Genomic DNA, 12,992 nt, shown 5'->3' with positions numbered 1-12,992 from the left:
AGTTATTCAAGGGGTTAAGGCATAGTCCCTGCCCTACCAGCAGGACCATAGCAAACCCGCCTCTACAGAGTGTTTAGACATATGCAGAAGGCCCTATTAGTTATCACAGTGATAGAGGGGGCACAACTAGCATTTTGTGCATAGGGCCAGGGATATTAGGTTTCTGGCATTACGTGGAAATTTCCACAGAATGAAGAATTGTCCCATGTCTCACTTGAATTTCAAATGTCCAGGGGGGCAATCATGTCTGTAAAAATCCTGCTTTTAATTATTTGTGCTTGGAACTGAATTCTTATTTGCATAAAAACTCAAGGTTTGCATAATTTACTACTTACATAAATTTTCCACATGGTAGATGAATTGTGTTAAGAGATGAATGTATTTTGTCTCATTTGGAACTCTGTCAATACTTATTTATTATTTCATAAAATCATATCAACAGCACCTGAGTTAGCACCTGAATTACCAAAGTGCCACAATTGTATCAGTTAGCATCTCAGCTGCCCCATTTATGATAATTCTACACAGGTGAAAGCATGTGAGCACTTCATTATATCTTCACTATGATTGTATGCAAGCACTTATACACTAAAATGTGCGTTATTGTATAATTAACTGCTTTCCTTTTAGTTCTCCTTTGTAAGTTACAGTCTGTGCATGATGTTAGTTATTTTAGCATTGTATACATAGGTAGGTCATATTGGATATGGACTAAGAGGGCAGAGAGCAGTTGCTCTGAGCCCTTTATTAACCCCAGCCTCTCAGGGCACACAGAGCTCCTCAACTCCCACTACTCTGAGACGTGCACAACTGAATCAGCGCACGGATGAATAGATGCTTTTGGTGAAGGGAATCATGAGATTGCAAGCTTTTGTTTTCATCTAGATTGTCATCTATTGAATGAATCCTTTGGTTGCTTTGGGATTGGCTCTCTCACATAGCTCTCTGACCTCTACTTGAGAGGAATCCTGCCTCTACTGACTAAGAGAACCAGATGGGATCCAGGGAGCAGAGGCAAGATGCCTTCTGTGCCAGGCCTGATGGAGAAACACTTTTGTCCCTCTTTGGCTGGTCCCTCAGTGGCTCTTCTATATCAATGTGGCCAAAATTAGAACAAAGGTCCTAAAAAAAGTAGCCAAGGAGGACACACAGGCTGCCTCGCAATTCCTATGAGGCACAGATAGAAGGCCATTTAGTCTACTGAGGTCAACATCCTGGCTGTTACTGAGGAGAAATTCTTCCTGGTGAGTCCCCTTTCACAGATATCAAAACCTGGCTGAGGTAGCTGCCAAGAAAGGAGATTGCTGGTGTGGGATTTGGTGATTCTGGACTCAGGTTAATGCCCACTAAGAGATGAAACCAACATCTTCTTGTGACTTTGTCGAGTTACCTCCTCATCATTAAAAACTTGCCTCAGTCCTTGAAATTTCTCCCTCCCAGCTATACCTGCTACTACACTGCAGCCTGTAACTGCTGCGCCATTTACAATTACCATCGAGCGCTGCCCTGAAGTACCTGGTATTATATATAGCTGCTCCCCAATAACGGGTGTATCTGTGTATTCCAGATCCAATTTCAACTCTGACTATTTGCTCAGAATGTCTTTCTCTTTTTTGTAGACAACTCCATGCTGTTTGGGATCAGCTGGACTTGACAAAACGTACTGACACACAATCACATGTCACAACACCAGACTCTCAGACAACATTTTTATGGACACGGAGCCACTTCTGCTTTTATCCTGTCCTCCTCCACTTCTAGCCTTCAGGCCCTTGGTGCCTCCCTGAGGATACACCAACACTTCAAGACCACACGGTGCATCTGGAGTCTGGCTCAGTAGTCCTGTGTCCTGAAATAACTGCTCGATGTTCCCAGAACCAGTGAATGGGATTTGGGACATTTTTGTCATGAAGTAACAAGGTGAGACTATAAATGTCTTGCCTTTAAGGGTAGGGGGGTTTTCCCATGACCCATCCATAAAATTTGTGAAAATATTGTGCGTTGTACATTTTGGAGAGAAGAACTTTTATTATCTTCACGAAGGGATCTGTTACCCTAAAAGATTTAGAATCACTCAGCTTATTTGCTAAGATGTGCCTATTCTTTTAGACTCCAGGTGAGGCTTGATCTCCAGTCTCAAAAGGAAATATATGATGTCATCAGACCCCTAGGAAGGTATTTCTGAATATATTATATCATTTCCGTGTAACTCACCTTGCTAAGTCATTTAGATCCAACCGACCATCTTTATTTCTGTCAAAAATCTTCATCTGAAATGCAGAAGGGAAAATGGTTGTACTTGTAACAGGAATTAATTCTGAAAGTTATTAAAGCACTTTTTTTTTGCTCTTCTGATTACATATTTGCCTAAATTGGCTGAGGAGACCACTTGCCTAGTATTGGTCACAGAAGGAATTGCATGTCAGCCTCTCTGTTAGGATGAGTCATAGGAACCAAACCTCCTAAATCTCAGTGACTTAACACAACACAGGTTTATTTTTCACTCATGTTATATGAGAATCAAGGGTTAGCTGGCAGGTCTACTTCATGTTGTCTATACTCTGGTGACATGGAATGACAAAGTAGTGACCATCTGGCCACATTCCTGATTGTCATTGCAGAAAGAAAGAATAGTAAATAATTTACTTATTAAAATTGTATTTTCCAAAGCAGATCCCTGGCGACACCCACCTTCAAAGGGACAGAATAAAAAAATCCTATCATGTGAGGAAAACTACTTATTTGGAGGATAGCAGCAACGACTACCAGTCTCTGACAGGCAAAACATAAAAATCTTTTATAAAGATTACAAGCTTGAAATGTGGGTTCTTTGTTTGAGTCAAGGTTTTCTGAAATTATTTTATAGCCCTCATTTAGCATATCAACCACCAAGGAGGGCTTGGAGGACTCATATCATAGGGTACTGTCATAGGGTATAGGAAAAACCTCATGTTTCCATGAAGGCAAAAGGTGTTGACGCTGAACCTTTCCTTTCATAGAGAGACTTAGCATTGTCCAAAGAAGTTGTTTACATTATTAGATCAGACTAAACTTTAAACAATATAGGACTAAAAGTTAAAATTTTCTGCACTAACCACAAATTAGAAACACAAGATTGGTTTGGGCAAAATAGAAGAGATAGATTTCTTTGCACATCTGAGTTGAAATGTGAGTGAATTTTGTGACTTTACAACATTTTAATGCTACAGAATATCTCTAAACATATCCATATAAGGAGGCTGCACAGGGAAAAAGAGGGAGCAAGATAATCTGAAAATATATACAACAGATTTTTGCTTTAAAAGATACATTAGTCCCCCATCCTTCCTCTCTCTGCAAATACAGTTTTTTAAAATATTTAAAATGAATTTGAAAACCCATTATCCCTATTTTGGCACCAAAAATGTGTATTACAGAATTAAAACACAGGTTATATTTTTATACATTTGGACATATTACATGTCCAATTATGTCCCTTAAACATAAACACTATACAGAATCCAGTAAAAAGTCTGATGGGGATACACTTTGCTAGAAGATGAGCCATGCGTTATTTTCTGTGACACTTTCATTATGAGAGGTTCTATCTTAATAGAAAGCTAGGTCAGCTTGAGCTTTAAGCAAGTAACAACTCACCTTGAAAGACGTGGGCCTAACTCCATTGCTGTGCAAACTTACTCCAAGAGAAAACAATCCCGTGCTCGAAATTGGCCTGAGATGAACTAAACATCAGTGTGCTAAATTATGCTTCTACCTATCAGAAAATTGGCTATGGCTCAAATAAGAATAAGAATCAGGAAAAAAATCATTTGCCTAATTTTTCCATCTCTGAGTGTATACCAGTGGGAATGAATGGCACACATATTCCACTGTATCTGCTCGTCTACTTTCCTGGGGTGTCTGTAGCTCTAAGTTCAAATATTAATGATGAGGGAAGCTTGAAGCATGCCTGTAGCAGCAGACTAGAAATCAAATCCTGTGTGACATTAAGACATTATGCTTCTTTGCAAGCATAACCTTTAGTGAATTTTGAATGCTTGACATATTTGTTTGAGACATAATGGCTTCTTAATTTTTAAACTATAATAAAGACCATTTATGAGGGCTCAATACTTTATATGTTATTACATTTAATTATCACAACATCCTTATAAGGTCAAAAAAAAATCTGCATGTGACAAATAAGGAAACTGATATTTAGAAAGATTGAAGTAGGTTGTTTAAGAAGCAAGATTTTAATCTAAGCATATCTGTCACCAGAGCTCTTTCCATAAAACCAGGCTCTTAGCTCTATAAAGTCTGGGTATCTCATCCTGAATTTGGTTTGCTTCATGTTTGGTTATGAAGTAAAACATCTGGTGCAGGCCGGGCGCAGTGGCTCACGCCTGTAATCCCAGCATTTTGGGAGGCCGAGGAGGGCGGATCACAGGGTCAGGAGATCGAAACCATCCTGGTTAACATGATGAAACCCTGTCTCTACTAAAAATACAAAAAAATTAGCCAGGAGTGGTGGCGGGCGCCTATAGTCCCAGCTGCTGGGGAAGCTGAGGCAGGAGAATGGTGTGAACCCGGGAGGCGAGTTTGCAGTGAGCCAAGATCGCGTCACTGCACTACTCCAGCCTGGGAGACAGAGGGAGACTCCATCTCAAAAACAAAAAAATTCTGGTGCCATAGACTATGCCAGAGATGTAGTATTTACCTTTTCTAATTGCCTCTTTTTAGAGAAAAGACTCTGTGTGGATTTCCCTCCAACTCAGTGGTCTGAATTTCCCCTAAAGAAATAGAAACTTCATGATAGTTGAGTCAACTCTAAGACTGCCAATTTTCACTTCACTGGACTCACGCTTATATAGTTCACTTCTATCTATTTTCTCTACCTTTGACTATAAACCAAGAGATACAAGCCTAGTGCCTGACAACTGCTCCAGGCAGTAGTGGCAGGTTGGTCACAGCCTGAGTTCCATGAGCAAGCGCCCCTGCCAGCCCTCAGCCCACAACCCAGCTCCCCTTCAATCCCCTGCACACACACCCCTTCCCACTGGGCTCCGTGCCCTGAAGCTGCACGGGTGCTCATTTACCCTGGCTGGAATGATGATGAAGTATTCCCAGGCCAGAAAAGGCTCCAGAATTTCTGAAACCAAATGTTCACTGCCTTGTGATATTGGTACTCAAATCCCTATATGTTCTGACCAAAAACACAGAATATAAGAAGGTGACCCCTGCCCAGAAGCTCCTCTCCCAGTGACTCCTGACCAAGACCAATGGGATGTCCTGCTAGACTGAGTGGCTATTTCTTGCCAATGATGCTCACCCAGTGTCCGTCCTGGAGGACTCTACCGGGCACCCACAGAATCAGAAGTGACCACCTTCACCTGTAGCATCAACCATGCCAAGCTGATGGTGGTGGAGGAACGATGTATTTACTGTGTGAACTCTGAGAACTGCACTAGTCCGAAATCCTCAGGGAAGCCTGGGTGTTCTCTAGCTTATCTAGTATCTCCAGAGCTGTCCAGGAACTTGGTCATGCTCTTTTCAAAAACAACATGATTGTAACTGTGAAGGGTTTTCAATATATCTTGGCCAAGCTGCCAGATGATGCACCTTCCAAAACACCTGCTGGGACAGCAAAGGAAGCCGAAGGGAAGGCAAAGGAGACAGCACTGACAGCTATGGAGAAGGCCAAGGACCTAGCGAGCAAGGCAACCACTGAGATGCAATAACAGCAACAGTGCATGTAGCCAGCCTGGGCCCTGCCCACCACCGCCACAGCACCCCGATGACGTGGTTCAAATCCCTCTGCCCTTTTCCAATTTACTTCCAGCCCTACCTACTGCCTGGGTTGTGGATTGAGGGTGGGTGTCCTGTTGACATCTACAGAACACCAGGCATACCCATATCTGAGCCAGTCCTGCTTATTTCCCCATTGGGCAGCTGAGGTCAGAAGCACAGAGAGGTGTGGTAACTTGCACAGGATCACAGACGGGATGCAGATAAATTGGTAATAAATGCTAGACTGCAAACTCCAGGAGGGCAGGGATCTTTGTTTTGTTTCGTGATATGCCCCCAAGTACTTGGCACATATCTAGTACATAATAGGCAGTCAATAATTATTTATTGAATTTTTTTAAAAAGAAAATAAATATAGCCCTTATTTTTTCCTCCTTCTTTATGCTAATTCACTCCAGGAGGGCTGTAGCAGTTGACGATGGCAGTGGTAGGGGGCATGTCTTCCATTCTGAAGGGCAATTGCTGAAAGGTGGAGAAGAGCCCTTCATCACTCTTCTTACCTCTACCACTGCTTTTCCAAGACTTGCACTCATACTCCATCCACACATTTTTCAGAATTAGCTACCTGAAAGGTGCTATCAAGGCTCCTAGAAATGGAACACAATGTCTTAATAACAAATGCCTTAAAATTCTAAGTGTGGTAGTTCCCATTCTCTGGCAAGAGACTCCTCAGGGACTTTGGAGTTACTCAGAATTTTCCTTAGATTGAATAATTTTTTAGTTTTTCAAAACTTTGTAGGTGCAGTAGTGATTGTAAAATGCAAAATCACTTAAAATCATTACTGGGTAACTTCCTGTCAATAGATATTTTCTTAAACAGTAGATTCAAAGTACAACTACTGTCTTGTGGTGGGAGAGGAAGTCTGTGACTTTTTAAAACAATTCTTAATGAAGAATTTTAGTATAATGCCTGCCCATGGTGAAAAACATGCAAATAATTCAGCAGAGTCAAGAGTGGGAGTCCCTCCCTTGCCTGTTTTAGTGGTAACTACCATTCACAGAGTCTTATGTATCCTTCCAGAAACTTTTTAAGCATTCAAGTATATGTGTATATATGTACACATACATATATCACATCTATCTAGTTTTTTGACGAATAGGACCATATGCAATATACTATTTTGCAGCTTCCTTTTTTTACTTAATAAATTATTGGAAAAATCATTCTTTAGCAGTTCTTTTTTTTCTTTTCTTTTCTTTCTTTTTCTTTTTTTTTTTTTTTTTTGAGATGGAGTCTCGCTCTCTCGCCCAGGCTGGAGTGCAGTGGCGCGATCTTGGCTCACTGCAAGCTCTGCCTCCCAGGTTCACACCGTTCTTCTGCCTCAGCCTCCTGAGTAGCTGGGACTACAGGCGCCCACCACCACGCCTGGCTAATTTTTTGTATTTTTAGGAGAGACAGGGTTTCACCGAGTTAGCCAGGATGGTCTCGATCTCCTGACCTTGTGATCCGCCCACCTCAGCCTCCCAAAGTGCTGGGATTACAGGCACAAGCCACTGCGCCTGGCCAGCAGTTCTTTTTTTAAAAAAACTTTAAAGGAGATCCTCATTCCTGCCTGAAAATTATTGCCATATGCTATTCCAAAAAAGATTTAGAACCCCCTCCCATATTATCAGTTAAGAATTATTTGTCAGGTAATTACTGTGTCCAATAACATTCTACACACTATGGGACATTCCAACCAATTATTAAGATGGTACATGATTTTAGGAGTATACAATTGTAATTGAAGAGTGAAAAAGAAATATCTGAAATATACGTTAACGAATAAGATTCAGCATTATCTCTTTAACCCTGAGAAAAAGAGACAGAGCAACGTGACAGGATATTGGAGGAGACTGAGGAAGGAGATAGTAATTCAGGTAAGTTCTGAAGGAGGGATAGGATTTGGAAATGAGGCAGAGATAAGAGAGGAAGACATTATAGACTACCAAATGTAAGAACAAAGGCACTGAGATAGAAATTCACAAGATAGCAATAGGTTAGCCATAGAGAGTCACCAGGGAGGACAAGGGCTGTTCTGGGAGTGGAGGAGAGAAGTTAGAGTGGGAGAGAGAATGGGACCATATGATGCAAGAGTTTGAAAGCCATAAATAGGAGTTTAAACTTTTGTATATCTATGCACAGGTGACTGACGTCATTCATTCATTTATTCATGCATTCATTCATTTAACAAATATTTATGGAGTGCCTACTATGTGTCAGACACTGTTCTATTTACTGAACAAACAAACATTCATGCTCTCATGGAGCTGATTTGGAAAGAGGAGATGGAAGCGGGGAAGGAAAATAAGACAGATAAGTAAAATACTGACTGCTTTACATATATAACATGAAATGTACATGTTACCTATGTTAAATGCTCTGGAGGAAAAATTAAGTAGCATATAGAATAGCAAGTTGGGGGGTACAATTTTAAATAGAATGAAAATGGAAAGCCTCATTTAAAAGGTGTCTTTTTCATAAAGACTTGAAAGAGATGAAAGTAAATCAAATGCATACCAGGGTTAAAAATATATTGGCAGGGATATGGCAAGTGCAAAGCACCTGTGGCAGCACATACATGCATGTCAGAGTAACCAAAAGTATGACAGGCAATAGTGTGGCAAGACTAGGACTGGGGAGGAGATAAGATGGGAAAGGTGATGACTTGGTGTGTGAGCAGGTGGTGTAAGAACTTTGGCTTTTTCTCAGAGACAGAGCCTTTGGAGGTTTTTGATCTAAAAATGACATAATCTGACTCATAGTATAACAGGATCACTCTGGCTGCTATGTTTCATAGAGATGGTAAGAGACAGGAGTGGAAATAGGGGGATTTGCTGGGAAGCATCTTACAATTTGGTTGAGAAATAATCATGGCTTGGAACAGGGTGAGAAATGATCAGATTTAGAATGTAATTTAAATGTGTTCAATAAGATTTGCCAGTTAGATGTGGAGTGATAGAGAAAGAGGCATCAAAGATGGTTTCAAGTGTCATGCCTTGAGCAACTTGAAAGCTTGAGGAAGACCAGTAGTGGAGCAGGTCTTTGGGAAAAGGTCAGAATTTCAATTTGAGACATGTTGAAAATGTATATTAGGCATGCAGTTCAAGTAGAGATACACATTTAAGTGTATTCAAGAAGTTTAGAGAAGTAGTCTGAGTCAGCCATATAAATCAAGGGTGGTTAGCCTTCAGCTTGTATTCAAAACCATGAGACTGGTTGAGATTACTGAGAGTGAGAATGGACATAGAAGAGAAGAGATCTGAGGACTGAGCCCAGACGAGCGTCAGGTTGGCCTGGATCACAGTGATGAATGCCTAGACCCAGAGAAGGAAGCAGATATGAGCTGCTTTAATCCAGGCATGAAATATGAGAGCCAAGACCAGGATCATGGATGGGGACAAGCTTAAACTCACATCATTCTCTTTGTCTGCCATTGTTGTGGGATTTAGGAGGATGAGAGTGACCTTGGGTTGAAACAGAAGAGTATTGAGTGCACTCAGGCCCAGCTGACTCACGTCCAAAAGACTGGGATCGGAATAAAGACAGCACTTGACTTTTACATACACTTTACAAAAGGGGATGGGCTAGCTTGAAGCAAGCTTACAGTGGCGTGAAAGCAGGGATACAGAGGCAGGACAAATTTAGGATTGCACATAACCGTTACCAAGCAACCCAGGTGTCCATTATCTAGGTTTGCCTGGGCACAGGTTTATCTCTTAACCTTCACTATGGTGCCCAGGCAGCTGTAGTTCAGGCCTACTCAGGCTTTCTTATGACCTTTGTTGTACTTCTTAGATAAAACAGAATACCTGAAGTCACTAGTTATAGAGAACAGGAATCTATAAACTCATTCCATAAAATAAAGGAAAATTTGTTTTTCTTCTCCCTACGTTGAGGGAGTGCTGGGAGAGTCTCCAGAGCACATTAGATAGTATTATCAAGACTTTTCCTGGGTCTGGGCTGTGCTTATTGCTGCCTCTGGGACAAGTCAGCCTAATACAGGAAAACTTATTTCTCTTTCTTTTTATTTTTCTTTAATTTACCACCTCACCATAGTCTCAGATTTAAATGTGTTGTTTTATAAAAGTTCAAGTTTCCCGCTCTAATTTAGTATGTGATTTAACATCAGTCAGAAATATTAGCTTACATTTAACAAAAGTAAATATTATCTAAAAATATCCTATCCAGACAGCTAAATCTTTCCTCCTGCCTGGCGTTGGCAGCACCTCTAAATTCAGTACCATAATTTGATTTTAATAATAGGCTGTCTCCTTCCTTGTCCAGAACATTAATTAGGAATCAGGATAAGACAAGATGTGCAGACCTCTGCTTCTCTCTTCTGATTGGTCATTCTGCCTTAACTCACTCATTAGTCATGCTTCAGCCAGTTTTTAAATGTGCCAATCCTTATTCAGATCAATTTGAATTCATTTAATAAGTTACATCTCTTAAGTAAAGCATTTGATGCTAAACCTCAGAACAAAATCTTTAATACAGTATTGCCATGATTATGTCCATTGCTCAATAAAAATCCATTAAAGCAGCAATAACGTGATTTCACGCTTAGTATATCAGAGCTCAGGATGTAGAAGTCGTTTTTTAAAAAACTAAGTTCCTAAAAGTTAGTACACCCAGAAGTTTCTAGGGAAATGTAAAAAGTCATTTAAAAAATCAACTATCAAGTTCCAAAATCTGTTTGTTGGAAAGTGTAAGTCACCTCTATGACTTAGGGAAGAAAAATGAAATCGATTGGTCAAAATTTCATTGAACTCATTTTGTCTTCTAATCAAACTCAAATCTTTGGGTGGAAACTCTTTCACCAGCTTCCTCCATACTTGGCTGTCATCTCAGTGCATAAAAAGTCAATGAGAAGCTGATATAGCTTGGATGTTGTCTCCTGTAAATCTTATGTTGAAATGTAATCCCCAGTGTTGGACGTGATGAATCATGGGGGCAGATTTCTGATGAATGGTTTAGCACCATCCCCTTGGTGCTGTCCTTGCTATAGTGAATGCTTTCTCCCAGCATCTGGTTGTTTAAAAGTGTGTGGCACCCTCCTCGGCTCTCTCTCTTTTGTTCCTGCTTTTGCCATGTGATGTGCTTGCTCCTGCTTCACTGTCTACCATAAGTAAAAGCTCCTGGAGGCCTCCTCAGAAGCAAAGCAGATGCCAGCATCATGCTTGTACAGCCCGCAGAACCATGAGCCAATGAACCTTCTTTTATAAATTACCCAGTCACAGGTGTTTCTTTATAGCAACACAACAATGGCCTAACACAGGGGCCATTTGGAGTTTGTTTGATTATGGACCTGTCTCCATGGGACAATTTAGAACCAAAATGAGTACTTAACTGCAGCACACATGAGCAGAAGAGCTATGAGGTGTTGGCAATGAACCAGACATAGAATAACAGGACTGTCTTGGCCAATGGACAGTTCTCAAACTAGATACTTAAACATTGGGTAAGATCACTCTGATTTCCCTCAGCTACTTCCCAGGACTCTAGACTTACGAATCTAAGCTAAAAATGTTGCATACTGCCAAATTTTCTTGAGCTCAGGACATCCCATTGTAAGGTGATGCCAGCCTGAAGCTTCTTTAATTTAAGCCTGATGGCTGTAAAGGGAAAAGCTCTGGGCAACTGGTCTGATTTGTGATATGCATCATCTTTCTTCAACCACATACTGCACCCTTTCTGATTCTGCCCTGGCAGGTCTGGTTTAAAGGAGAGGAGAAAAGGAGAATTTCAGAGCATAAAGCTCTGCTTGGGGAAGATTGGGTCTGTGCAAAATGCTGAAATGTGCAATTTGCAACCCTCCAAGCAATATGCAATATGCTCCCTCCAACCCAAGAGGGAGCAAGAGCCATAATAGGGGCACAGGGTCATAAGAAACACTGACAGGGGAGATAGGAGGTTCCCAAAGACAAACGTTCCTTATTTTGTCATGGTTTCATCATAGCTGGCTATTAGGTAACAACTGAAAGTTCAGTTTAATATGCATTAAGTAGCCTACTACGTGTCAGGTCCCATGTGAGGGCTGGGACAAGAAGGTGAGATGCTGTCCTCACCCTTGAGGAGTCACAGGCTAGTGGGGTACAAGAGCCATAAACAGATAACATCAGTGTCATCCTTGACTCCCACATGATTCACCAGGAAATCTTCTCAAGTTTATCTTCAAAATATATTTAGTTCTCACCTCTTCTGCCACTCCAACTGAGTCCAAGTTGCCATCCTCCATCACCTGGATGGCAACAATGGCCTCTCAGCAGATCTTCCTGATTCCATACTTGCCCATTGAGGACTCTTCTCAATCAAGGGGGCAAATCTTGACATCCTCTGCATCATAGCCCTCTAGCCGTTTTCCATCTAACTAAAACCCCAGGTCCTCACGATGGGCTAAAAATCTCATGATGGTCTGGCTGCCATTTAGTCTCATCCTTTCTTGCTCTGCTCCAGCCATGCTGGTCTCCCCCATTCTTAAAAATCCCAGGCGCGCTTTTGCACTAGGGGCCCTGTGCCTCCCGTACCCTCAGTCCCTCCTCACATCTCACCTTCTCAGAGGAGCCACCCTGACCACCTTATTGAAAAGTACCCCTTCTTCCCAGTCCCCTACCCCAACTGCTCCTGCTAGCACTGCCATTCCTGGCCCAACTCCACTTTTTAATTTTTTCCATAACACTCATCTCCCTCTGTTATGCAATATAATGAATTATTAATTACGTTTATTATTTGTTGTCAGTCTCTCCTTTGTCTATTTTGCTCACTGTTGAATCCCTGTTGACTAGAATAATGCTTAGGGCATAGTAGATATGTAATGAATATTTGCGGAATGAATTAAATTATTAAGAAGCTAAGATGATGATATGCACAAGGCACTACACAGGCACAGAGAAGGGGTACTGGGCTCACCGTGGAGGGAAGGCTACAGAAGATTTCTTTTAGGGCAAGTTGATATCTAACTGAATATCGAATGATGAGCAAGAACCAGGTGAAAAAAGTGAGGGGAAAAAAGCTGAGCTATATTAAGAAGTAAAAGAGTAGTGGTTTAGTATGGTTAGTTGGAGGTGGGGGCAAGCTCCTCAGAGTCAAAGATAGTCAAAGAAATACTGGCAACATGCTGGAGAGTCTACATGAAAATATATTCATTAAGTAGATCATGTTTTATAAGTCGATAAAATCGAGATAACAACAGCCAGTGTTAACATTCTGTTAAATCAATGTT

General features: G+C 41.1%; 1 protein-coding gene across 1 annotated transcript in view; it reads right to left on the bottom strand.

Moving 5' to 3' along the window:
• The window catches only part of SCGN (secretagogin, EF-hand calcium binding protein), a 50,148-nt gene that overhangs the window by 17,924 nt on the left and 19,232 nt on the right, over positions 1–12,992 (bottom strand). The window contains exon 7 of the mRNA XM_007973519.3: positions 2,215–2,270. Within this exon, the coding sequence (XP_007971710.3) occupies positions 2,215–2,270 (56 nt within the window). The remainder of the gene's footprint in view (positions 1–2,214; positions 2,271–12,992) is intronic.

The sequence above is a fragment of the Chlorocebus sabaeus genome, chromosome 17, assembly GCF_047675955.1.
Source record: "Chlorocebus sabaeus isolate Y175 chromosome 17, mChlSab1.0.hap1, whole genome shotgun sequence".
Classification (NCBI taxonomy): domain Eukaryota; kingdom Metazoa; phylum Chordata; class Mammalia; order Primates; family Cercopithecidae; genus Chlorocebus; species Chlorocebus sabaeus.
The sequence above is the reverse complement of the archived record's forward strand: the minus strand, read 5'-3'. Positions and strand labels throughout refer to the sequence as shown.